Consider the following 25278-nt stretch of genomic DNA (forward strand, 5'->3'; position numbering starts at 1 on the left):
ACATGTAAATGTAATTTGAGATATTTATAATAATGTAAAAAGGATTCTAAGTATTTCTGAACATTTATACGCATTTACAGTGCATTCAGAAAGTATTCAGACCCCTTGACTTTTTCCACATTTTGTTACGTTACAACCTTATTCTAAAATTGATTCAATTGTTTTTCTTCCCCTCATCAATCTACACACAATACCTCATAATGACAAAGCAAAATATGTTTTTTACGAAATTTGACAAATGTCTTACAAATAAAAAAACTTTAATAATACATTTACATAAGTATTCAGACCCTTTACTCAGTACTTTGTTGAAGCATCTTTGGCAGTGTTTACATCCGCGAGTCTTCTTGGGTATGACGTTACAAGCTTGGCACACGTGTATTTGGGGAGTTTCCCCCATTCTTCTCAGCAGATCCTCTCAAGATCTGTCAGGATGGATGGGAAGCGTCGCTGCACAACTATTTTCAGGTCTTTCCAGAGATGTTTGATCGGGTTCAATTACGGGCTCTAGCTGGGCCACTCAAGGACATTCAGACACTTGTCCCGAAGCCACTCCTGCATTGTCTTGGCGGTGTGCTTATGGTCGTTGTCCAATTGGAAGGTGAACCTTCGGCCCATTCTGAGGTCCTGATCTCTCTGGAGCAGGTTTTCATCAAGGATCTCACTGTACTTTGTTCCGTTCATCTTTCCCTCGATCCTGACTAGTCTCCCAGTCCCTGAAGCTGAAAAACATCCCCACAGCATGATGCTGCCACCACCATACTTCACCATAGAGATGGTGCCAGGTTTCCTCCAGACTTAACGCTTGGCATTCAGGCCAAAGAGTTCAATCTTGGTTTCATCAGACCAGAGAATCTTGTTTCTCATGGTCTGAGTTCTCTAGGTGCCTTTTGGCAAACTCCAAGTGGTCTGCCACATGTGCCTTTTACTGAGGAGTGGCTTCCGTCTGGTCACTCTACCATAAAGGCCTGTTTGGTGGAGTGCTGCAGTGATGGTTGTTTTTCTGGAAGGTTCTCACATCTCCACAAAATTACTCTGGAGCTCTGTCAGAGTGACCATTGGGTTCTTGGTCACCTCCCTGACCAAGGCCTTTCTGCCCCTATTGCTCAGTTTGGCCAGGCGGCCAGATCTAGGAAGAGTCTTGGTGGTTCCAAACTTCTTCCATTTATGAATGATAGAGGCCACTGTGTTCTTGCGGACCTTCAATGCAGCAGAAATGTTTTGGTACCCTTCCCCAGATCTGTGCCTCGACACAATCCTGTCTTGGAGCTCTACGGACAATTCCTTTTGACCTCATGTCTTGGTTTTTGCTCAGGCATGTACTGTCAACTGTGGGACCTTATAAAGACAGGTGTGTGCCTTTCCAAATCATGTCCAATCAATTGAATTTACCACAGGTAGACTCAAATCAACTTGTGGAAACATCTCAAGGATGATCAATGGAAACAGGATGCACCTGAGCTCAATTTCTAGTCTCATAGCAAACGGTCTGAATACTTATGTAAATAAGGTATTTCTGCTTTTATTTTATACATTTGCTAAAGTTTCTGAAAACGTGTTTTCGCGTTGTCATTATGGGGTATTGTTTGTAGATTGATAAGAAAAAAAGTATTATTTAATCCATTTTGGAATACGGCTGTAACGTAACAAAGTGTGGAAAAATGTAAAGGTCTGAATGCACTATAAAGACATATAAAGTTATTTTAATATGTTACCAGATTATTGGCTGTTCAAAACCTGTTGAAATACCACCTGGAATGCAGTGGAGGCTGGAAAGAGGAGTTATAGGAGGATGGGCTAATTGTAATGGCTCGAATGGAATCAATGGAACAGAGTCAAACATGTTGTTTCCATGTGTTAGATGTGTTTGGTACCATTCCATTGTTTCCATTCCAGCCATCACAATGAGCCCATCCTCCTGTAGTTCTTCCCACCAGCCTCCTCTGCCGGAATGATAAGTTAGCAGTGTGTATTTGGGTTTAAGTTATTCTAGCTGGAGATAGATACTGGCATAAAGTACACTGATAGGGCTGGGCTTGATAGTGACCGTAGGCTGTATACAAATTCAATTCATAATTAACAGTTAGGTTGAGTGTGTTCCACATAGTATATAAAGAGAAACCTGCATTATCTTCGCTTATCATCATTAACAGCTAGTCTTTGAAGCCAGGTGTGTTTTCTGTTTCTGTTGTTGTTATTGTTTTGTATCAGTCGACGCAGTGTCAGATTTATCTCAAGCCGAAGGATGTGCTCTGAGATAATTGGCTTTTTATCCATTTTATCCATTTATCCAGACAATGACAGCTAGAGCAAAGCATCTACCATGCAAGAAAGAGGGCTGCTGTGTTAGAATGCTAATTTCCAACACATCAAGGTAAAACTAAAACCTGGGCTTAAAGCACCAAATCCTACTAAAACCCTTCATTTCAGAGTGAAAGGGGATTGCAGTTGCTGCCATGAACATAAACAGTTTCTGCTTTGGGAGCTCTGAAGTGCTGATGCACTGAACGAGAGGGCATAGCTCAGTGAGAAGGTATATTTATTTCTACAGGGGTCTGTTCCAAAGCCTTCCACTGTGACTTCACAGAATCACAACCGGACAATTCTCAATTTTGATTATCAGGTGGAATCCTTAATGAGTTCGGCCCTGCTGAGCTCAGAAGCGAAGGCTCTCCGAAACCCACAAAGATGTTGTCATAGCTGGGGTTAAATGACAATCTTTGAGGGGGTTTGGAGGGTTTTGTAGTGTCTGGTTTTGTATAATTATAGGGAGGAGGGACAAGAGATATGAAGCGCATAATGAGTTCCTGGCATAATGATGCTGCTTCACCAAGGGAAAGAAACAATCCTTACTGCTTAATTAGGCCTAGAGAAATCAATGACAAAAATGCTGGAAAGCTAAAAGCTGAGTGATGATTTTGGTTAATTAAGGAAACATGTTGTTTCTTCTTATTGCATTTTATACAGATCACTGCATTGTTTCTGTGATACAGCATACCTCTTCATCTCCCATCATTAACAGGTGGCAAAGGGTCTCCTTTTAGTCTCATTCCTAGAATGTTGTTTAGCCCAGATAGAAACTATAGCTACTCTGTAGACTGAAAGAGGCTACCTCGCTGCTAAGGAGAGTAGTGTTTTGTGTTTGGTCCATACCATTCAGCTCTACTCTTAATTTTTTGTTCTACGATGTTGCTAGTTGCTGTGATATCTGTTAAAATATAGTATCAGGGATGGGGAGGGAGGGATGTGTTGCCATGGCAACAGCGGAACAGGCTCTGTTGGAATTGTGGCTCTGTGTCAAGTTCTCTGAGCCTCCGCATTCCATTCTAGAGCTGAATATGTTTACTGCCTGTTAACCAAGCCAAAAATACAGCTCCCATCTCAAAACCTGTGTTTTTGTGTGTGTGTGTGTGTGTGTGTGTGTGTGTGTGTTAGACTCATCTGTACGTATAAGCTGGACAACAGGTTGATAGAAAGACTATAACCACTCTATTCATTAGCCACATCCAGCCAAAATCATTATACATTATTGCTTGCCTACCCTAATACAGATTGAGTGTCTCTCGTTATCGCTCTACAATTAGGTTAGCTTAATTCTTTCGGCACTGAGATTCAACAGACGTTCCACAGTACAGATGGATTCTCCTCTGACCTCAGGATATGTTTTTGTCTATGCTTGGCTGTGAACAGAGACACAGCCAGGATGATGGTGATGTTATGTAGTCTAAATGTAGGCCTATACTTGAATGCACATCCATTTCATACCATGACAACAGAAGATGTTATTTGGCATAACACTCTCATTTTACCATTTTCAAGGGCTTCTTATCATTTCATGTGCAACCAACCTATTCCATTTACCTCCTCTAGAATTATTACAACTTTTCCTCTGAAGTCTGGCCCTTTGGTCCAGAGACCATCATTTTTTCACAAGATATGACTATACTATACTGGGTATTACTATGGGTATCACTTTTCTGACATTTCTTCTAAATGTAGATTTCCAAACATATAGAGACTCAGATATTAATGCTCAGTCCAAGCAGCGCTCCAATCTCAGAGCACTGTTACTTCAGTGCAGAGAAGGCCTTATGGGCAGGCCTCTGGGGGCCTGGCCCGCGCTACCTTACCTCGTTGCCTGTTCAAATAAAATGTTTAAATATTGATAATTTATTTGACCGAGACGCGCACTGACAGAAAGATGCATCAATCTCTGATGAAGAATCAGAAGGAGTGAAACAGCGCCCCTCTGTCTCATGTCATACTCTTTTTGGCCAAACAGCATCAGATACATGGGCTACATCTTATTTTGATTTATTGATTCTTTTGATCCACCTTATGCTATTTTAGTATTACATTGTTATTGATTACTGCATTATTGGGTTTAGAGCAGTGTTCCCCAACTGGCGGCCTGTGTGGAATTTTCATTGTTGGACATAAGACTGTATAAATCACCATGAAATCAGCTCCTTAATTTAAGAAATCTGTTCCCAAGTATTTCCACGTGTAATGGAGAGACACGACGTGAAAAATGTAAGCAAGGTTTGAAATGATTGTTGTAGTCAAACATGATCTTTTTGGGCTTCTTGCGGTTAATTTGCAGTCTTCAAATTATTTTTTATTACATTCGGGCCATCCGCTAAAGAAAAAATCAGCCCGTGGCTGAATCTAGTTGATGATCCCTGGTTTAGAGATTGCAAGAAAGGCATTTCACTATACTTGTGCACATGACATTAAAACTTGAAACTTAATATAGTAAGATGCTTTCTCGGGTGACAGTTTCAGCCACTTGCAAATTGAAGGAAAGTTGTGAGTGCACTTTTTGGATACTGAAATTATTATGGATGAACCTACTTTTTATTATTTCCTTTTTTAGACTTTATTATTTTTTTGCCACTTTTTCTCCCCAATTTAGTGATATCCAATTACGGTCTTGTCCTATTGCTGCAACACCCGTACGGACTCGGGAGAGGCGAAGGTCGAGAGACTTGCGTCCCCCGAAACATGACCCTGCCAAACAGCACTGCTCGCATAACCCGGAAGCCAGCCGCAACAATGTGTCGGAGGAAACACCGTACAACTGGCGACTGAAGTCAGCGTGCATGCGCCCGGCCTGCCACAAGCAGTTGCTAGAGCGCGATTGGACAAGGACATCCCGGCCGGGCCAAACCCTTCCCTAACCCGGACGACACTGGGCCATTTGTGTGCCGCCTCATGGGTCTACCGGTGGCGGCCGGCTGCGACACAGCCTGGGATCGAACCTGGGTCTGTAGTTATGCCTCTCAAACTGCGATGCAGTGCCTTAAACCGCTGCACCATTCGGGAGGCCCGGTAACCTACTTTTTGAAAGAATTTGTGTTTACAATCGGATAAAAACATAATGACTGGTTGTGTTCATGCCACGTTAAAAGGTAATACATCTTTCTAGTTAAATTATATATCTTTAATATAAAACCCATTAAAGGAGGTCCCCTGAAAAAATGTGGCCCCCCTATGGAAATCAAAGGTCCGTCCCGTTCTGGCGCCGACATTGCTTCAGCAGAGGAAAGCTGGCTTGGCTTCTGTGAGTCTCTCTCTCTCTCTCTGACTATTACACAACCAAACTGATGTCTGGGAGAATCCCCCTTCGCCAAGTGGGCTAAAGTGGACTTAATAGGGAGCAAGTGTGTCTCAAGTGGATCTGTATTGCATGTTTGCCCTAGCTAGAACACTGCCTACCTAGTCCTTGAAGACTGCAGGCAGAGCCAGTCACTGTGACCTCACTTGCTCTTTTGCGTGGGAGGTGGGATCTTGTCATTTGAATGAACTTCATTCTCTCCATCTTATTACATACGTCTGTAACAGATAACACAGCTTATTATGAAATAGCTGGTGTTGCCGCGACGATTGTAACGGCAGTCTACTTCGTCCTCCTCCTCAGACGAGGAGAGGCGAGAAGGATCAGAGGACCAATGTGCAGCGTGGTAATTAGACATAATGAAATTTAATAGGACAAAACAAAAACACGATACAAACTGACAAAACACACTAACCGTCACAGTCCTTGCTGGTGCAGACAAAACACAAAGACAGGAAACAACCACCCACAATCCCCAACACAAAACAAGCCACCTATATATGATTCTCAATCAGGGACAACGATTGACAGCTGTCTCTGATTGAGAACCATATCAGGCTGAACATAGAAACAGACGAACTAGACACACAACATAGAATTCCCACCCAGCTCACGTCCTGACCAACACTAAACAAGCAAAACACATAAGAACTCTGGTCAGGACGTTACAGTACCCCCCCCCCCTGAGGTGCGGACTCCGAACGCACCCCTAAAACTCAAGGGGAGGGTCTGGGTGGGCATCTGTCCGCGGTGGCGGCTCCGGCGGTGGACGAGGACACCACTCCACCACTGTCTTTGTCCCCCTCCTTAGCGTCCTTTGAGTGGCGACCCTCGCCCACGACCTTGGCCTAAGAATCCTCCCCAAGGCCCCCACATGATTTAGGAGGTAGCTCAGGACAGAGAGGTAGCTCAGGACAGAGAGGTAGCTCAGGACAGAGAGGTAGCTCAGGACAGAGAGGTAGCTCAGGACAGAGAGGTAGCTCAGGACAGAGAGGTAGCTCAGGACAGAGGGGCAACTCAGGACAGAGAGGCAGCTCAGGACGAATGGCAGCGCCGGACTGAATGGCAGCGCCGGACTGAATGGCAGCGCCGGACTGAATGGCAGCTCCGGACTGAATGGCAGCTCCGGACTGAATGGCAGCTCCGGACCGAGTGGCAGCTCCGGACCGAGTGGCAGCTCCGGACCGAGTGGCAGCTCCGGACCGGGTGGCAGCTCATGACCGGGTGGCAGCTCATGACCGGAGGGCAGCTCATGACCGGAGGGCAGCTCATGACCGTAGGGCAGCTCATGACCGTAGGGCAGCTCATGACTGTAGGGCAGCTCATGACTGTAGGGCAGCTCATGACTGTAGGGCAGCTCATGACTGGAGGGCAGCTCATGACTGGAGGGCAGCTCATGACTGGAGGGCAGCTCCTGACTGACGGACGGCTCTAATGGCTCGGGACAGACGGGCGGCTCTAATGGCTCGTGGCAGACGGGCGGCTCTAATGGCTCGTGGCAGACGGATGACTCAGATGGCGCTGGGCAGACGGATGGCTCAGATGGCGCTAGGCAGACAGATGGCTCAGACGGCGCTGGGCAGACGGATGGCTCAGACGGCGCTGGGCAGACGGATGGCTCAGACGGCGCTGGGCAGACGGATGGCTCAGACGGTGCTGGGCAGGCAGGCAGTGCAGGCAGCTCAGACGGCGCTGGGCAGACGAGCAGTGCAGGAGGCGTTGAGCAGACGAGCAGCGCAGGCAGTTCAGACGGCGCTGGGCAGGCAGGCAGCTCAGACGGCGCTGGACAGACGAGCAGTGCAGGCGGCGTTGAGCAGACGAGCAGTGCAGGCAGTTCAGATGGCGCTGGGCAGGCAGGCAGTGCAGGCAGCTCAGACGGCGCTGGGCAGACGAGCAGTGCAGGCGGCGTTGAGCAGACGAGCAGTGCAGGCAGTTCAGACGGTGCTGGGCAGGCAGGCAGCTCAGACGGCGCTGGACAGACGACCGACTCTGACCTGCTGAGGCGCACAGTAGGCCTGGTGCGTGGTGCCGGAACTGATGGTACCGGACTGGAGACACGCACCTCAAGGCTAGTGCGGGGAGCAGGAACAGGGCACACTGGACTCTCGATGCGCACTATAGGCCTGGTGCGTGGTACCGGCACTGGTGGTACCGGGCTGAGGGTACGCACCTCAGGGCGAGTGCGGGGAGAAGGCACAGTGCGTACAGGGCTCTGGAGACGCACAGGAGGCTTAGTGCGTTGTCCCGGCACTGTAGGTACTGGGCTGGAGACACGCACCACAGGGAGAGTGCGTGGAGGAGGAACAGGGCTCTGGAGACGCACTGGAAGCCTGGTGCGTGGTGTAGGCACTGGTGGGACTGGGCTGGAGCGGGAAGGTAGTGCCGGATATACCGGACCGTGCAGGCGTACTGGCTCCCTTGAGCACTGAGCCTGCCCAACCTTACCTGGTTGCATGCTCCCCGTAGCCCGTCCAGTGCGGGGAGGTGGAATAACCCGCACTGGGCTGTGTTGGCGAACCGGGGACACCATGCGTAAGGCTGGTGCCATGTACACCGGCCCGAGGAGACGTACTGGAGGCCAGATATGTAGAGCCGGCTTCATGGCACTTGGCTCAATGCTCACTCTAGCCCGCCCAGTGCGGGGAGGTGGAATAACCCGCACCGGGCTATGCACCCGTACAGGAGACACCGTGCGCTCTTCCGCATAACACGGTGTCTGCCCGTACTCCCGCTCTCCACGGTAAGCATGGGAAGTGGGCGCAGGTTTCCTACCTACCTTCGCCACACTACCCTTTAACCCCCCCCCAAGAAATGTTTGGGGTTTCTTCACGGGCTTCCAGCCACGCTTCCGTGCTGCCTCCTCATACCACCGCTCCTGGGCTTTAGCTGCCTCCATCTCTTCCCGAGAGCGGCGATATTCTCCAACCTTAGCCCAGGGTCCTTCTCCGTTCAATATTTGCTCCCATGACCATTCCTCCTGGTACCGCTGCTGCTGTCGCTGCTGCCCGTTCTCACGCTGCTTGATCCGGGTTTGGTGGGTGGTTCTGTAACGGCAGTCTACTTCGTCCTCCTCCTCAGACGAGGAGAGGCGAGAAGGATCAGAGGACCAATGTGCAGCGTGGTAATTAGACATAATGAAATTTAATAGGACAAAACAAAAACACGATACAAACTGACAAAACACACTAACCGTCACAGTCCTTGCTGGTGCAGACAAAACACAAAGACAGGAAACAACCACCCACAATCCCCAACACAAAACAAGCCACCTATATATGATTCTCAATCAGGGACAACGATTGACAGCTGTCTCTGATTGAGAACCATATCAGGCTGAACATAGAAACAGACGAACTAGACACACAACATAGAATTCCCACCCAGCTCACGTCCTGACCAACACTAAACAAGCAAAACACATAAGAACTCTGGTCATAAACAAGCAAAACACATAAAAACTCTGGTCAGGACGTTACAACGATAGATATTTCATACCGGTTTTATGTCTGTACTTTGTCACTCTCAGCATATTTCTTTTTGATATACAGTGGCAAGAAAAAGTATGTGAACCCTTTGGAATTACCTGGACTTCTGTATAAATTGGTCATAAAATTTGATCTGATCTTCATCTAAGTCACAACAATAGACAAACACATTCTGCTTAAACTAATAACACACAAACAATTATACATTTTCATGTCTTTATTGAACACACCATGTAAACATTCACAGTACAGGGTGGGAAAAGTATGTGAACCCTTGGATTTATTAGTAACTGGTTGACCCTCCTTTGGCAGCAATAACCTCAACCAAACGATTTCTGTAGTAAGGAGGAATATTGGACCTTTCCTCTTTACAAAACTGTTTCAGCTCAGCGATATTGTTGGGATGTCTGGTGTGAACCGCTCTCTTGAGATCATGCCACAGCATCTCAATCGGGTTGAGGTCAGGACTCTGACTGGACCACTCCAGAAGGCGTATTTTCTTCTGTTGAAGCCATTCTGTTGTTGATTTACTTCTGTGTTTTGGGTCGTTGTCCTGTTGCATCACCCAGCTTCTGTTGAGCTTCAATTGGCGGACAGATAGCCTTACATTTTCCTGCAAAATGTCTTGATGAATTTGGGAATACATTTTTCTGTCGATGATAGCAAGCTGTCCAGGCCCTGAGTCAGCAAAGCAGCTCCAAACCATGATGCTCCCTTCACCATACTTTACAGTTGAGATGAGGTTTTGACATTGGTGTTGTTGTATTAGTTAATGTGACGACTGTTGCTCATCGAATGATTAAAGGTTTTTAATTGCGTGATTAACTGAATCAAGCAATTATTAACTCATTAACCTGGGGCACCATGGGAAAATTATTTTTATTGAGTTTCTATTTCCCAAATGAACTCAAAGAATATCAGAATATCGATTTTACAACAGCCGCTAATTAATCAGTTACCTCTACAGTCTCGTTCTGAACGTAGCATAATCCGGGAATCTGCACGGACCCGGGTCTCACCAATGAGTTCGTACCACACCAATCTTAGTTGATTATTTATTTACTAGAAAGCTAAAATGATGATAAAAGATACACATACACAAAAACACATTCTAAGGCTATTGATTAGAACTTAGTATAACGGGCCAACACACTATGGCGCGTGTTACCCAAAATGGGGATTTAAAAGAGAGAGAAAAAGAGAAATATACATTTGGGTGAATTTGTCAGCTGTGCTTATTCTAACCCTAGCCTTGCCCCAAACTGCCGCTCTTATGGGTCAGAATATAATGATGTAATTACGTGTGGAAGGTCTCCGTGGATTCCCCGCGTGGACCGTTCAGGCTGCTCAATGACGCACTTCTCCGGCGCAACTCTCTAGTTGTCCTCACGATGTCAGTGTCCTTTTTGGCTTACTGGTCTGTTCCCTTGCCCTTGCTCTGGAAGGGGTCTTCTGAGGACAGACAGCTCTGTAGCTCAGAGCTCACAGCGTAGGAATGAAACAGTGTAGATACCACGATTTGATGGGGAGTGGAGGATAGGTGGTTCGGCTTGAATTCACCCGCTTAGACACAGCTACTCATCCGTAGCTTGGGTAGAAAAATATTTCTTTGTCTTCAAACTTGTGTTGCGTTTTGGGTTCGTTGACTTTTTAGACCTTGGCTGCAGCTTGGGTCACTTAGTCTGATATGTTAATTCTTCACTCACAGGTTTTATACCCTCGGGTCAGAAGTGGGCGTAACCACCTTTAGGGCAATTCTCTGGGCGTACCAAGTTATGGGCAAGTTCTAGATTTTACTCAAATCCAATTTTAGACAACTAACTTCACATTTCATCTTTACCAAAACATTCTCTTTGATTTGGACATTTTCCACACAACGTACAATGTATAAACATCAAACATATACTAGGAAAACTCAACGTTACAATGTTTTCGTAATAACGTAATCTATTAACCTTTAATAACAAAACAAAAATGACATACATTTTCATATTCCATCTATCGTCATGAACACCATTGTAGTTGACAGAAACCATTGTTCCAAAGTCCCTTTATTGCATGTTTAATGTTCTGAGGGTGGTTCTCCATATTGAAGGGACACAGGAATGTTGTGTGGCCTAAGATTTACCAGGGGCGTGAGGGGTCATAAAACCCCCACATCTTCAGACCCCTAGATCTCTCCTCCTCTGTTGGGGTTGAGAGATAATCTGTAGGGTTGTGGTCTCCTGTAACCTGACCTGATCAGGACAGTCATGACAGTGTGCTGTGCCTTTTTTTCTCCACACATAGAGTTGTGTTGTTCCTTCCAAACAACCCAACTTTAGTTTCATCTGTCCACAGAATATTTTTCCAGTAGCGCTGTGGAACATCCTGATGCTCTTTTGCTAACTTCAGACATGCAGCAATGTTTTTTTTGGACAGCAGTGCCTTCTTCCGTGGTGTCCTCCCATGAACACCATTCTTGTTTACTGTTTTACGTAACGTAGACTCGTCAACAGAGATGTTAGCATGTTCCAGAGATTTCTGTAAGTCTTTAGCTGACACTCTAGGATTCTTCTTAACCTCATTGAACATTCTGCGCTGTGCTCTTAAAGTCATCTTTGCAGGACGGCCACTCCTAGGGAGAGTAGCAACAGTGCTGAACTTTCTCCATTTATAGACAATTTGTCTTACCGTGGACTGATTAACATCAAGGCTTTTAGAGATGCTTTTGTAACCCTTTCCAGCTTTATGCAGGTCAAGAATTCTTAATCTTGGGTCTTCTGAGATCTCTTTTGTTCGAGGCATGGTTCACATCAGGCAATGCTTCTTGTGAACATAATTTTTTTTAAAATTTATTATAGGGCAGCTGTAAGCAACATCTCCAATCTGGTCTCAATGATTGTATTACAGGTTAGCTGACTCCTGACTCCAATTAGCTTTTGGAGAAGTCATTAGCCTAGGGGTTCACATAGTTTTTTCAACCTACACTGTGAATGTTTAAATAATGTATTCAATATAGACAAGAAAAATACTATAATTTGTGTGTTATTAGATTAAGCAGACTGTGTTTGTCTGTTGTTGTGACTTAGATTAAGATCAGATCTAATTTTATGACCAATTTAGTCAGAAATCCAGATAATTCCAAAGGGTTCACATACTTTTTCTTGCCACTGTACACTACATGACCAAAAGTATGTTCAAATCTTATCAAAGCATCAGCAGATGTTAATGCGAGTGTAGCGAAATGCTTGTGCTTCTAGTTCCGACTATGCAGTAATATCTAACAAGTAATCTAACAATTTCCCAACAACTACCTTATACACACACGTGTAAAGGAATAAGAATATGTACATAAAAATATATATGGATGAGCGATGGCCGAACGGCGTAGGCAATATGCAGTAGATGGTATAGAGTACAGTATATACATTTGAGATGAGTAGTGTATGTAAACATTATATCAAGTGGCATAGTTTAAAGTGACTAGTGATAGATTTATTACATCCCATTTTTAATTATTAAAGTGGCTAGAGATTGAGTCAGTATGTTGGCAGCAGCCACTCAATGTTAGTGATGGCTGTTTAACAGTATGATGGCCTTGAGATAAAAGCTGTTTTTCAGTCTCTCGGTCCCAGCTTTGATGCACCTGTACTGACCTCACCTTCTGGATGATAGCGGGGTGAACAGGCAGTGGCTCGGGTGGTTGTTGTCCTTGAGAGCAGGTAGTTTGCCCCCGGTGATGCGTTGTGCAGACCTCACTACCCTCTGGAGAGCCTTACGGTTGTGGGCGGAGCAGTTGCCGTACCAGGCGGTGATTCAGCCCGACAGGATGCTCTCGATTGTGCATCTGTAAAAGTTTGTGAGTGTTTTTGGTGACAAGCCAAATTTCTTCAGCTTCCTGAGGTTGAAGAGGTGCTGTTGCAACTTCTTCACCACGCTGTCTGTGTGGGTGGACCATTTCAGTTTGTCCGTGATGTGTACGCCGAGGAACTTAAAACTTTCCACCTTCTCCACTACTGTCCCGTTGATGTGGATAGGGGGGGGGGGGGGGGGGGGGGGGGGTGCACACTCTGCTGTTTCCTGAAGACCACGATCATCTCCTTTGTTTTGTTGACGTTGAGTGTGAGGTTATTTACCTGACACCACACTCCGAGGGCCCTCACCTCCTCCCTGTAGGCCGTCTCGTCGTTTTTGGTAATCAAGCCTACCACTGTAGTGTTTTCTGCAAACTTGATGATTGAGTTGGAGGCGTGGCCACGCAGTCATGGGTGAACAGGGAGTACAGGAGAGGGCTGAGAACGCACCCTTGTGGGGCCCCAGTGTTGAGGATCAGCGGGGTGGAGATGATGTTTCCTACCCTCACCACCTGGGGGCGGCCTGTCAGGAAGTCCAGGACCCAGTTGCACAGGACGGGGTCGAGACCCAGGGTCTAGGGTCCAGGGTCTAGACCCACTCCCAAATTGGAGTGGGTCTAGGGTGTCAGGTAGGGTGGAGGTGATATGATCCTTGACTAGTCTCTCAAAGCACTTCATGATGACGGAGGTGAGTCCTACGGGGCGATAGTCATTTTGCTTAGTTACCTTAGCTTTCTTGGGAACTGGAACAATGGTGGCCCTCTTGAAGCATGTGGGAACAGCAGACTGGGATAAGGATTGATTGAATATGTCCGTAAACACACCAGCCAGCTGGTCTGCGCATGCTCTGAGGACGCGGCTAGGGATGCCGTCTGGGCCGGCAGCCTTGCGAGGATTAACACGTTTAAATGCTTTACTCACGTTGGCTGCGGTGAAGGGTAGCCCGCAGGTTTTTGTAGTGGGCCATGTCGTTGGCACTGTATTGACCTCAAAGCGAGCAAAGAAGTTGTTTAGTTTGTCTGGGAGCAGGACATCCAGGTCCGCGGCGGGGCTGGTTTTCTTTTTGCAGTCCATGATTGACAGTAGACCCTGCCACATACCTCTTGTGTCTGAGCCGTTGAATTGCGACTCTACTTTGTCTCTATACTGACGCTTAGCTTGTTTGATTGCCTTGCGGAGGGAATAGCTACACTGTTTGTTGTTTCCGGTCGCCTTGCCCTGATTTAAAAGCAGTGGTTCGCGCTTTCAGTTTTGCACGAATGCTGCCATCAATCCACGGTTTCTGGTTGGGGAAGGTTTTAATAGTTGCTGTGGTTACAATATCACCGATGCACTTGCTAATAAATTTGCTCACCGAATCAGCGTATTCATCAATGTTATTGTCCGACTCTATGCGGAACATATCCCAGTCCACGTGATCAAAGCAATCTTGAAGCGTGGAATCAGATTGGTCGAACCAGCGTTGAACAGACCTGAGCATGGGCGTTTCCTGTTTTAGTTTCTGTCTATAGGCTGGGAGCAACAAAATGGAGTCGTGGTCAGGTTTTCCGAAAGGAGGGCGGGGCAGGGCTTTGTATGCGTCGCGGAAGTTAGAATAACAATGGTTCAGGATTTTTCCGCACAGGTAGCGCATTCGATATGCTGATAAAATTTAGGGAGTCTTGTTTTCAGATTAGCCTTGTTAAAATCCCCAGCTACAATGAATGCAGCCTCAGGATATGTGGTTTCCAGTTTACATAGAGTCCAATGAAGTTCATTCAGGGCCATCGATGTGTCTGCTTGGGGGGGATATATACGGCTGTGATTATAATCTAAGAGAATTCTCTTGGTAGATAATGCGGTCGACATTTGATTGTAAATTCTAGGTCAGGTGAGCAAAAGGACTTTAGTTCCTGTATGTTGTTATGATCACACCACGTCTCATTAATCATAAGGCATGTCCCCCCGCCCTTCTTCTTACCAGATAGATGTTTGTTTCTGTTGACGCGATGCGTGAAGAAACCAGGTGGCTGTACCGACTCTGATTGCGTGTCTCGAGTGAGCCACGTTTCCGTGAAACAAAGAACGTTACAATCTCTGGAAGGCAACCCTTGCTCGGATTTCGTCTACTTAGTTGTCAAGAGACTGGACGTTGGAGAGTAGTATGCTCGGGAGCGGTGCGCGATGTGCCCGTCTACGGAGCCTGACCAGAAGACCGCTTCTTCTGCCCCTCCTGCGGCGCTGTTGTTTTGGGTCGCCTACTGGGATCCGATCCATTGTCCTGGGTGGTGGACCAAACAGAGGATCCGCTTTGGGAAAGTTGTATTCCTGGTCGTAATGTTGGTAAGTTAACGTTGCTCTTATATCCAATAGTTTCTCCTGGCTGTATGTGATAAAACTTAAGATTTCCTGGGGTAACAATGTAAGAAATAATACATTAAAAAAACAAAATACTGCATAGTTTCCTGAGAACGCGAAGCGAGGCGACCATCTCTGTCGGCGCCGGATACAAATCCCCTGCTCGTCGAACATCTCATTCCAAAATCATGGGCATAAATTTGGAGTTGGTCCCCCATTTGCTGCTATAACAGTCTCCACACTTCTGGGAAGGCTTTTCACTAGATGTTGGAACATTCTGCGGGGACTTGCTTCAATACAGCCACAAGAGAATTAGTGAGGCCAGGCATTGATTTTGGGCGAATAGGCCTGGCTCACAGTCCACATTCCAATTCATCATGTTCGATGGAGTTGAGGTCAGGGCTCTGTGCAAGCCAGTCAAGTTCTTCCACACCGATCTCGACAAACCATTTCTGTATGGGCATTGTCATGCTGAAACAGGAAAGGGCCTTTCCCAAACTGTTGTCACAAAGTAGGAAGCACATAATTGTTTACAATGTCAGTGTATGCTGTAGCATTAAGATTTCCCTTCACTGGAACTAAGGGGCCTAGCCCGAACCATGAAAAACAGCCCCAGACCATTATTCCTGCTCCACCAAACTTTAGAGTTGGCACTAGGCATTTGGGCAGGTAGTGTTTTCCTGGCATCCGCCAAACCCAGATTAATTCATTGGACTGCCAGATGGTGAAGCGTGATTCATCACTCCAGAGAACACGTTTCCACTGCTCCAGAGTCCAATGGCGGCGAGCTTTACACCACTCCAGCCGACACTTAGTATTGCGCATGGTGATCTTAGGCTTGTGTGCGGCTGCTCGGCCATGGAAACCCATTTCATGAAGCTCCCGACGAACAGTTCTTGTGCTGACGTTGCTTCCAGAGGCAGTATGGAACTCGGTAGTGAGTGTTGCAACCCGAGAACAGATGATTTGTACGCACGTCAGCACCCGGCGGGCTCGTTCTGTGAGCTTGTGTGGCCTACCACTTCGCGGCTGAGCCGTTGTTGCTCCTAGATGTTTCCACTTCACAATAACAGCAGTTGACCGGGGCAGCTCTAGCAGGGCAGAAGTTTGACTAACTGACTTGTTGGTGCCACGTTGAAAGTCACTGAGCTCTTCAGTAAGGCCATTCTACTGGCAATGTTTGTCTATGGAGATTGCATGGATGTGTGCTCGATTGCATGGCTGTGCACATCTGTCAGCAACAGGTGTGGCTGAAATAGCCAAATTCACAAATTTGTATGGGTGTCCACATACTTTTGTATATATAGTGTACTTTATTATACCCACTCTTACACCTTTCATGGAGTCGTAAATTATTCAATATTGTTTGAGATTGCTTGAAGCAGATGTTCTGCATTCGAAAACCAATGTTTTATTTTCCTGGGACGCGTTTCTTGCCTAGCTCCCCAACTCTCATTTGAATATTTTTAATCTCCACCAGATCTCAAACCATTCCAATGATATGCAAAATCCAATTTAGTATGAGGTATTCCCATCGGTTTGTATTTTATCTGTAGCCAACCTTGCCTGTGGCAAAGAATACGAACATGCATTCAAAGAGATGACGGGGGGAAAGTCCAGGCTCACTATAGTTGTTTCCATTCTACTGTATAGCTTCTCTAGTCTCCACTATCCTGTGGTCATGAACTACAGCAACTTTAGATTAAGACTTCTCTCTTTTTTTCCCTTTTATCTTCCATCCCCTCCTTCCCTCTTTATCACAGGCTCCAGGCTACATCCATTCTCCATGCCTTATCACTTCCTTTCTGAATCTATGACTGTTAATACTCTAGCATGCTATCTTATAGCTTGTGTAGTTTTGCAAGTGATGGAAACTGATCTCCAGGCTAGCTGGTGATTGTGAAGTGAATTTGGGGGGGCAGTATAGTGTAGTGGAACAGGATCTCTCAGGGGTTGTGTGTGCATTGGGGTGAATGATAGTGTAGTGGAACAGGATCTCTCAGGGGTTGTGTGTGCATTGGGGTGAATGATAGTGTAGTGGAACAGGATCTCTCAGGGGTTGTGTGTGCATTGGGGTGAATGATAGTGTAGTGGAACAGGATCTCTCAGGGGTTGTGTGTGCATTGGGGTGAATGATAGTGTAGTGGAACAGGATCTCTCAGGGGTTGTGTGTGCATTGGGGTGAATGATAGTGTAGTGGAACAGGATCTCTCAGGGGTTGTGTGTGCATTGGGGTGAATGATAGTGTAGTGGAACAGGATCTCTCAGGGGTTGTGTGTGCATTGGGGTGAATGATAGTGTAGTGGAACAGGATCTCTCAGGGGTTGTGTGTGCATTGGGGTGAATGATAGTGTAGTGGAACAGGATCTCTCAGGGGTTGTGTGTGCATTGGGGTGAATGATAGTGTAGTGGAACAGGATCTCTCAGGGGTTGTGTGTGCATTGGGGTGAATGATAGTGTAGTGGAACAGGATCTCTCAGGGGTTGTGTGTGCATTGGGGTGAATGATAGTGTAGTGGAACAGGATCTCTCAGGGGTTGTGTGTGCATTGGGGTGAATGATAGTGTAGTGGAACAGGATCTCTCAGGGGTTGTGTGTGCATTGGGGTGAATGATAGTGTAGTGGAGCAGGATCTCAGGGGTTGTGTGTGCATTGGGGTGAATGATAGTGTAGTGGAACAGGATCTCTCAGGGGTTGTGTGTGCATTGGGGTGAATGATAGTGTAGTGGAACAGGATCTCTCAGGGGTTGTGTGTGCATTGGGGTGAATGATAGTGTAGTGGAACAGGATCTCTCAGGGGTTGTGTGTGCATTGGGGTGAATGATAGTGTAGTGGAGCAGGATCTCAGGGGTTGTGTGTGCATTGGGGTGAATGATAGTGTAGTGGAACAGGATCTCTCAGGGGTTGTGTGTGCATTGGGGTGAATGATAGTGTAGTGGAACAGGATCTCTCAGGGGTTGTGTGTGCATTGGGGTGAATGATAGTGTAGTGGAACAGGATCTCTCAGGGGTTGTGTGTGCATTGGGGTGAATGATAGTGTAGTGGAGCAGGATCTCTCAGCAGTTGTGTGTTGATTAGATATGCTAAATGGCCATTTCCCTCCCTGGTAATTGACTCCATAGAGACCCTGTTTTCTCCTCAAGTTTCTGATTTCTCATTGAGACAGCGAGGTCAAACCGAACTGCAGCCTATCACAAGCCGGATGGATGTCTCCAAACTTTCATCAAAACTTTATCAGAATGGAATGTCATCTATATGTGAATGTGATGTATGAAAATGGGAACGTCTGACTCATGCCTTGGCCTACTGGTGTGTGTTTGTGAAAAATATTGGTTTTAATGTTGAATGTTGGTGATTTAGCTGTAGCTTAACCAAACACGTTTTCATTGACAAGTAGTAGATAGAATATCATGTCAGTGCTTTACACCTTTTTAGGCCTGAGTTCATGCCCTCTTCCATCCCTTTGCCAAGCCCTTTGATAGGCAGGGTAAAGCGGTAAATTGGTTCACATTGGCTGTATTAATAATGATGATCTCTAAGTCTTTTCCTGATCAGGCACCACCCTATAAACTCACTGTGACATGTCTCTCCTCTTTTTCAGGTGGTCGGTTCAAGAAAGAGATGGTGGTTGATGGACAGAGCTACCTGCTGCTGATCAGAGATGAGGGAGGCCCCCCGGAGCTGCAGGTACGTACGCTCTGCTTGCTTTATAATCCTACATGTCTGTATCCCTCAGCACAGCCAATTAACACCACTTAAAGTCTGCAAGATAATGATAACCAGACAGTAACTAATAAACACTACTCTGTTGCGGGCTCGTTTCAGTGCTGCACAGTGCTTTTTGTCAAGTCATTGTGCCCAAAGCACTTACCAAGAACTTAACCTAGCTATAGTGACAAGACAGACACACACTCTTGTTAATATAGAGCACCCAGCAGCCTAGTTGGTGTGGAGCAGTAACAGTTGAGATGGAGTCATTAGATCAGAGAGGAAAATAAATTGTATTTATTTACAGTGCAGGTGATGGAGGGAAGACTAGATCCAGAGGGAGTATTTGCATCAAATTTACAGATGATGAACAATAATTGACAAAAATACTTGGTTGAAAAACAGTAAACTAACTTGGTCAATACTGCAATAACTCGACTGGATTACAAAGGCAAAAGCACCTTAAACTCAGAGCAAAACGGCAATGAATTCACGCTCTCATTAATATGGACTGGAGGGAACAGGAGCCCATATCTCTGCCTCCTCCATTTCATAAATGTGTCTCTAATGCCAGGTACTCATTCATTGATATGGGGAACATGGTGGGGTGTCGCTCTTGGCTGAGCCATTTCATGTCTCTCTGGAGAAGGCCTCATGTTCCATTTTTTTGGAATCTCTCTGGAGAGCCATTGGAGTGAAAGTATCCTGGTGCTCCAACCCCTCTATTGAGGATTTGTGATGATAAAACAGTCATTGATACCTGCCTGGCCTGGCCTGGCTCCTGGCCTGGCTCCTGGCCTGGCCTGGCCTGGCTCCTGGGTAGAGTTATGCTATGATTATGCTAATGTTGTCTCAGAGATGGGAATGAAAATGGCTGTAGCTCCATTCCTAGCTGGGTGTAATTAGTGCAGCATAATTAAAGGCCTTCATTACATTCTCACTCACTGGAGGCTCAGCTGAAGCTGTGACTCAACTGAACGCTAGATCTCCCCATCCATTCTAGACCTGGGTTCAAATACTATTCATCTTCCAAAATACGTTTAGTGTTTGCTTTATGGAGTTTTTAGTGTTTTTCTGGTTTACCCAGCTAACAATTCTAGGAAGAGAGAAACTTGTTGTAATCTCCACTGAATAACAGGCAGGGGAAGCAAAATAGTGATTGCTTTGAGATGCTTGCAGTTAGGCACTGCTTCCTTCCAAACCACTCATTGTTGAATTTGCCATTTCCGACTTCTGGTGTAATGTTTATGTCCAATGGTCCATGAGCACTGAGTCGTTTTATCTCTAATTTCTCTTCATATGACAAGGATTGAAAACATCCAATCAAAGCTACTGCAGATATAACGTGATTTGATGTCATTCTGTGGCCAATGACCTTGAGCCTTCTTGGATGGGCACTTCTAATGTAAATCGATGCAGCACCCAAGGGGCAAATATTATTGAGCTCTACCCATAAGACTTGGAGGTGACGTAGTGTCCCCATGAGTCACAGAACACTGAGCCAATCACAGCACAACGCTCCATATTTTCTGCTGGCTTGCCCCACCACCACAGAAAGCAATGCGCTAGGCTGAAACACCTGCATTTTGGAGCTGCCTTACTCAAGAAAGCAACAAGAGACCATGTATGCGGCTTTATTAACTCTATTATTATTTATTTTTTTACATTGTTTGCAAACTGATATGTGACACGTATTAATCACCAAATAACAAGCAAAACAGGCAAGCCCCCCCCCCCCCCCAATGGGCTCTGCCCCACCTGCCCTGAATGACAGGTTGCCACTGGCAGTAATCAGTATCACTGTAGCACTAAAAATAACATTAGGTAGATCAAAAACACTTGAGAAACAGAAATAAGAAAAACATGATGATCCAATACCTTATTTACAATGTGCAGGGAACTGGAGAGATCAAAATAGATATGTATAGGGGTAAGGTGACTAGCGTCAGGATATATACAAGTGTACAAAACATTAGGAACAGCTTCCTAATATTGAGTTGCATCCCTTTTGCCCCCAAAACAGCCTCAATTCGTCTGGGCATGGACTACAAGGTGTCAAGCGTTCCACAGGGATTCTGGCCCCTGTTGACTCCAATGCTTCCCACAGTTGTGTCAAATTGGCTGGATGTCATTTGGGTGGTGGACCATTCTTGATACACCATTCTTGATACATCTTGAGCGTGAAAACCCCCCCAGCAGCGTTGCAGTTCTTGACACACTCAAACTGGTGTGCCTGGCACCTACTACCATACCCCTTTCAAAGGCACTTAAATCTTTTTGTCTTGCCCATTCACACTCTGAATGGCACACATACACAATCTGTGTCTCAAGGCTTAAAAATCATTCTTTAACCTGTCTCCTCCCCTTCATCTACACTGATTGAAGTGGATTTAGCAATTGACATCAATAAGAGATCATAGCTTTCACCTGGTCAGTCTATGTCATGGAATGTTTTATACACTCATTGTATGATAAACAGAATAGCAGCAGCATAAATAGTGAGTGTGTGTGTACATCAAAGCGGTATTTATTATAATCCTCAATGTCTCATCTTTCATTTTTGTATAATATTATTTTCTTAATTTCAGTTTATTTCTCCAAACCAGTTACAAACATAAACAAACAGCAACTTTCAGACACACACAAACAAAGTGCCTGCATTATTATTTGCCATATATTGTACTAATTCGTCTTATCTTTCAAAATACATAGATTCCTCTTCATTTCTACAATTTCTTTCACTCAGACAACCTAGAATTGTCCAAAGTTGCTCAGGAGGAATGGGGGCAACTTCTTGTCGTGCGAGGTGCTGAAGTTCAGAACGTCTGTCAGTCAAAACCCATACAGCGCAGTGCAGAGCTCTGACGTCATGTGTAGTATGTTACTGTACAGCCACTGCGTTCCAATTTAGGTGTTTATCAGTGCCCAAATCCGCCATTTTCAACCCGTAGACGGATACGAGTGTAAAGGGCTACTTCTATATAGCTGAGCATCACAAAGAGAACTTTATTGTATTTTTTGAATCTACACCACGTCATTGACAAACTCATTTTAATTAGATCAGGTAGGTGTGTTGTAACTGTTGACAAATAATGACATTAACATACTGTATATTGCTATGAATGTGAAAGTAGGGTGACTCCCCTAGTAGGTCTTGAACCCAGGCCACCAGCACCAATTTCAAACGCTCTAACCCCTGTCCTAATAAGGGATATATCTAGGGCATGTGCTTATTAGGTCAGTATAGTTAGGCCCTGTCCAGAAGAAACCCTAATCCATCTTCTATAGGCATCTACAGGGGCACAACTTTCACTGGGGACCCACATTCTGAAAATGCATTTTTGTCCCCCCCAGTTTTATAATTGGAATGTGACACAAAACAAGGCAAAGGTGTGCTTTAGGACCATGCGGACGCCTCCGAGTGGTCGGGTAGGCTCTTTGGAGTGTTTATATGACTGAATAAATAAAAAATATATAAAAAATAGTTATGTCCCCCCCACTTTGAAAACCAAAGTTGCGCCCCTGGGCACTTATGTAGATGAAACAACTTGATAGGTAAGCAATAGGGTGAATGCACGTTGAAGTTCATCTCAGCTCTGTTAAAAGTACACTCATGGAAAAAAGTATTCATGAGTAGCATTAAAACGGGTTTACAAACCCCACCAACATTAGACAACTATACAGAAAGCACTTAAATTGCTGAAATAAGTAAATCAAATCAATGATGAGAATAGTCAGATTAACTGATACCTGACACAGATATGGTTCCATTCCAATCCCAAGTGAGGACATGTTGAATAATAATTACTGTATAAATGAAAATGCACAATTTAACCATCTACACTGAACAAAAATAGTGCAACATGCAACAATTTCAGCGATTTTACTGAGTTACAGTTCATAGAAGGAAATCAGTCAATTGAAATAAATAAATAATGCCCTATTCTATGGATTTCACTGGACTGGGCAGGGGTGCATCCATGGGTGGGCCAATCAGAATGAGTTTTTCCCCACAAAAGGGCTTTATTACAGACAGATATACTCCTCAGCACCCTCTGCCCCCAGACGACCCTGCAGGTGAAGAAGCTGGATGTGGAAGTCCTGAGCTGGTGTGGCTACACGTGGTCTGTGGTTGTGAGGCGTTGTAGGCGGCATATGGTAGATACATGAACATTACATTCTCTGGCAACAGCTTTGTTGGACATTCCTGCAGTCCGCATGCCAATTCCCCGCTCCCTCAAAACTTGAGACATCTGTGTTGTGTGACACAACTGCACATTTTAGAGTGGCCTTTTATTGTCCCCAGCACAAGGTGCACCTGTGTATTGATCATGCTGTTTAATCAGCATCTTGATATGCCACACCTGTCAGGTGGATGGATTATCTTGGCAAAGGAGAAATGCTCACTAACAGGGATGTAAACAAATTTGGGCACACAATTTGAGAGAAATAAGCTTTTTGTGCATATGGAAAATTTCTGGCATTTTTTATTTCAGCTCATGAAACATGGGACCAACACTTTACATGTTGCGTTTATATTTTTGTTCAGTATACGTCAAAGTGTGTCAAATATGTAAGTTGAGAACACTGTTAAAAGCAGTGTGTGTGAGTATCCCTAACCTTGCCAACTGACAGAGTTATGAATGGATCAGTGGTTCACCAATCAGGGCCTTGATTGGCCTGGCAACAGTAACAAGGCGGGATGTCTAATGTACTTTTTTTTGTATAACGTTTCTTTGGGATACCAGGCGACATCCTGACAATGTATAGAAATGTTCCTGCAACGTTCCCATGAAATGTGTCTTGAACATTAATAGCTTATATTCTGAGAACATGGCAACCATGTTCTGTGTATGTTTGGTGGGACGTTGATGGAATATTCTCCTAACACTCAGAAAACTGGACACATAAATGTTCTTTCAACGTTCCCATGAAATGTGTCTAGAACATTAATATCTTAAATTCTGAGAAAATGGTTACTAGTTCCTGGTAAATTCTATTTGACATTAAGTCTCTTTGAAACATTCCTTGCACATCACAGGAATATTCCTATGAAAATGTTAGTTTATGACTTAATGAGATTCTTAAGGGAACATTTGTTGTTAGCTGGGTACTTGTCTGGACTGCCAGGTGGGCGGTGGTTGCTCTATTGTGATTATTCTATTGGGTCCATTGCAACAGGTAAGCTCAATCAAGCACAGATACAGTAAAAATTAAATTAACTAAAATAGTATTTGAACCCAGGTCTGATTCATTCCCCTGGGGCTCAGGAGCGATAGATGTGAACACTGCTGAATGCCTGAATGGAGGAAGGAGGTGGAGGCGAGGTAGGAAAGGGCTTGTTACACTGTTAGCGCCCGGGCACGGTTCTGTTTCCTCCTTAACCACTTTCTCAGAAGCTATTGTGATTATGAGGACCTTATTCTGCTGCCTGAGGAAACCTCTTCCTCTCCTCTCTCCCTGGTGATGCACTAAGAGATACAGTATATAGATTAGGTTTGTGTAATGGTGGAGGGGAAAGCAGGTTCCACCTTCTGATAACCTGTGATACAGGTTTGTAATAGCTATATTTCAGATTACATTGATATTCCCCCTTGTAACTGGCGACAGGCGTTAACACAATAACACATGCCCTGCATTAAATGGCTTTTGCTACACTGCCCTCTTTTGCACAAATATGGAACTGAAGCCACCACCGTAAAAATAAGAAAAGGGAATTGCTTTGCATGCTAATAATATTGAGTCAAACAGAGTAATGCATATTTCAAGGCTGTTACAAAGGTGAACTTTATTCATTAAGTTATCATTAAATTGCTGTGGTTATTCATACAAAAACCTAATCAGGAGATTCATAATATAATTTTGTTTCAGCTAGTTATGGTTCACCATAAGAAATTGATTGCAATTAATTTTTATGTGAACATCTCGATAGGGCTAGATTTATTGAGCGCTCTGAAGCAGGTTTTCATTATGGATCTCTCTGTACTTTACTCCGATCATCTTTCCCTCGATCCTGACTAGTCACCCAGTTCCTGCCGCTGAAAAACATCCCCACAGCATGATGCTGCCACCACCATGCTTCACCGTAGGGATGGTGACAGGTTTCCTCCAGGCATGACGCTTGGCATTCAGGCCAAAGAGTTCAATCTTGGTTTCATCAGACCAGAGAATCTTGTTTCTCATGGTCTGAGTACTTTAGGTGCCTTTTGGCAAACTCAAAGTGGGCTGTCATGTGCCTTTTACTGAGGAATGGCTTCCATGTGGCCACTCTACCATAAAGGCCTGATTGGTGGAGT

General features: G+C 45.1%; 1 protein-coding gene across 1 annotated transcript in view; it reads left to right on the forward strand.

The window, feature by feature from the left end:
* LOC120055970 (arf-GAP with GTPase, ANK repeat and PH domain-containing protein 3-like) overlaps positions 1–25278 on the forward strand; it is a 247314-nt gene that overhangs the window by 115265 nt on the left and 106771 nt on the right. Inside the window, exon 4 of the mRNA XM_039004066.1 lies at positions 18876–18961. Coding sequence (XP_038859994.1) covers positions 18876–18961 — 86 coding nt within the window. The remainder of the gene's footprint in view (positions 1–18875; positions 18962–25278) is intronic.

This window comes from Salvelinus namaycush, chromosome 11 (assembly GCF_016432855.1).
Source record: "Salvelinus namaycush isolate Seneca chromosome 11, SaNama_1.0, whole genome shotgun sequence".
NCBI classification, from domain to species: domain Eukaryota; kingdom Metazoa; phylum Chordata; class Actinopteri; order Salmoniformes; family Salmonidae; genus Salvelinus; species Salvelinus namaycush.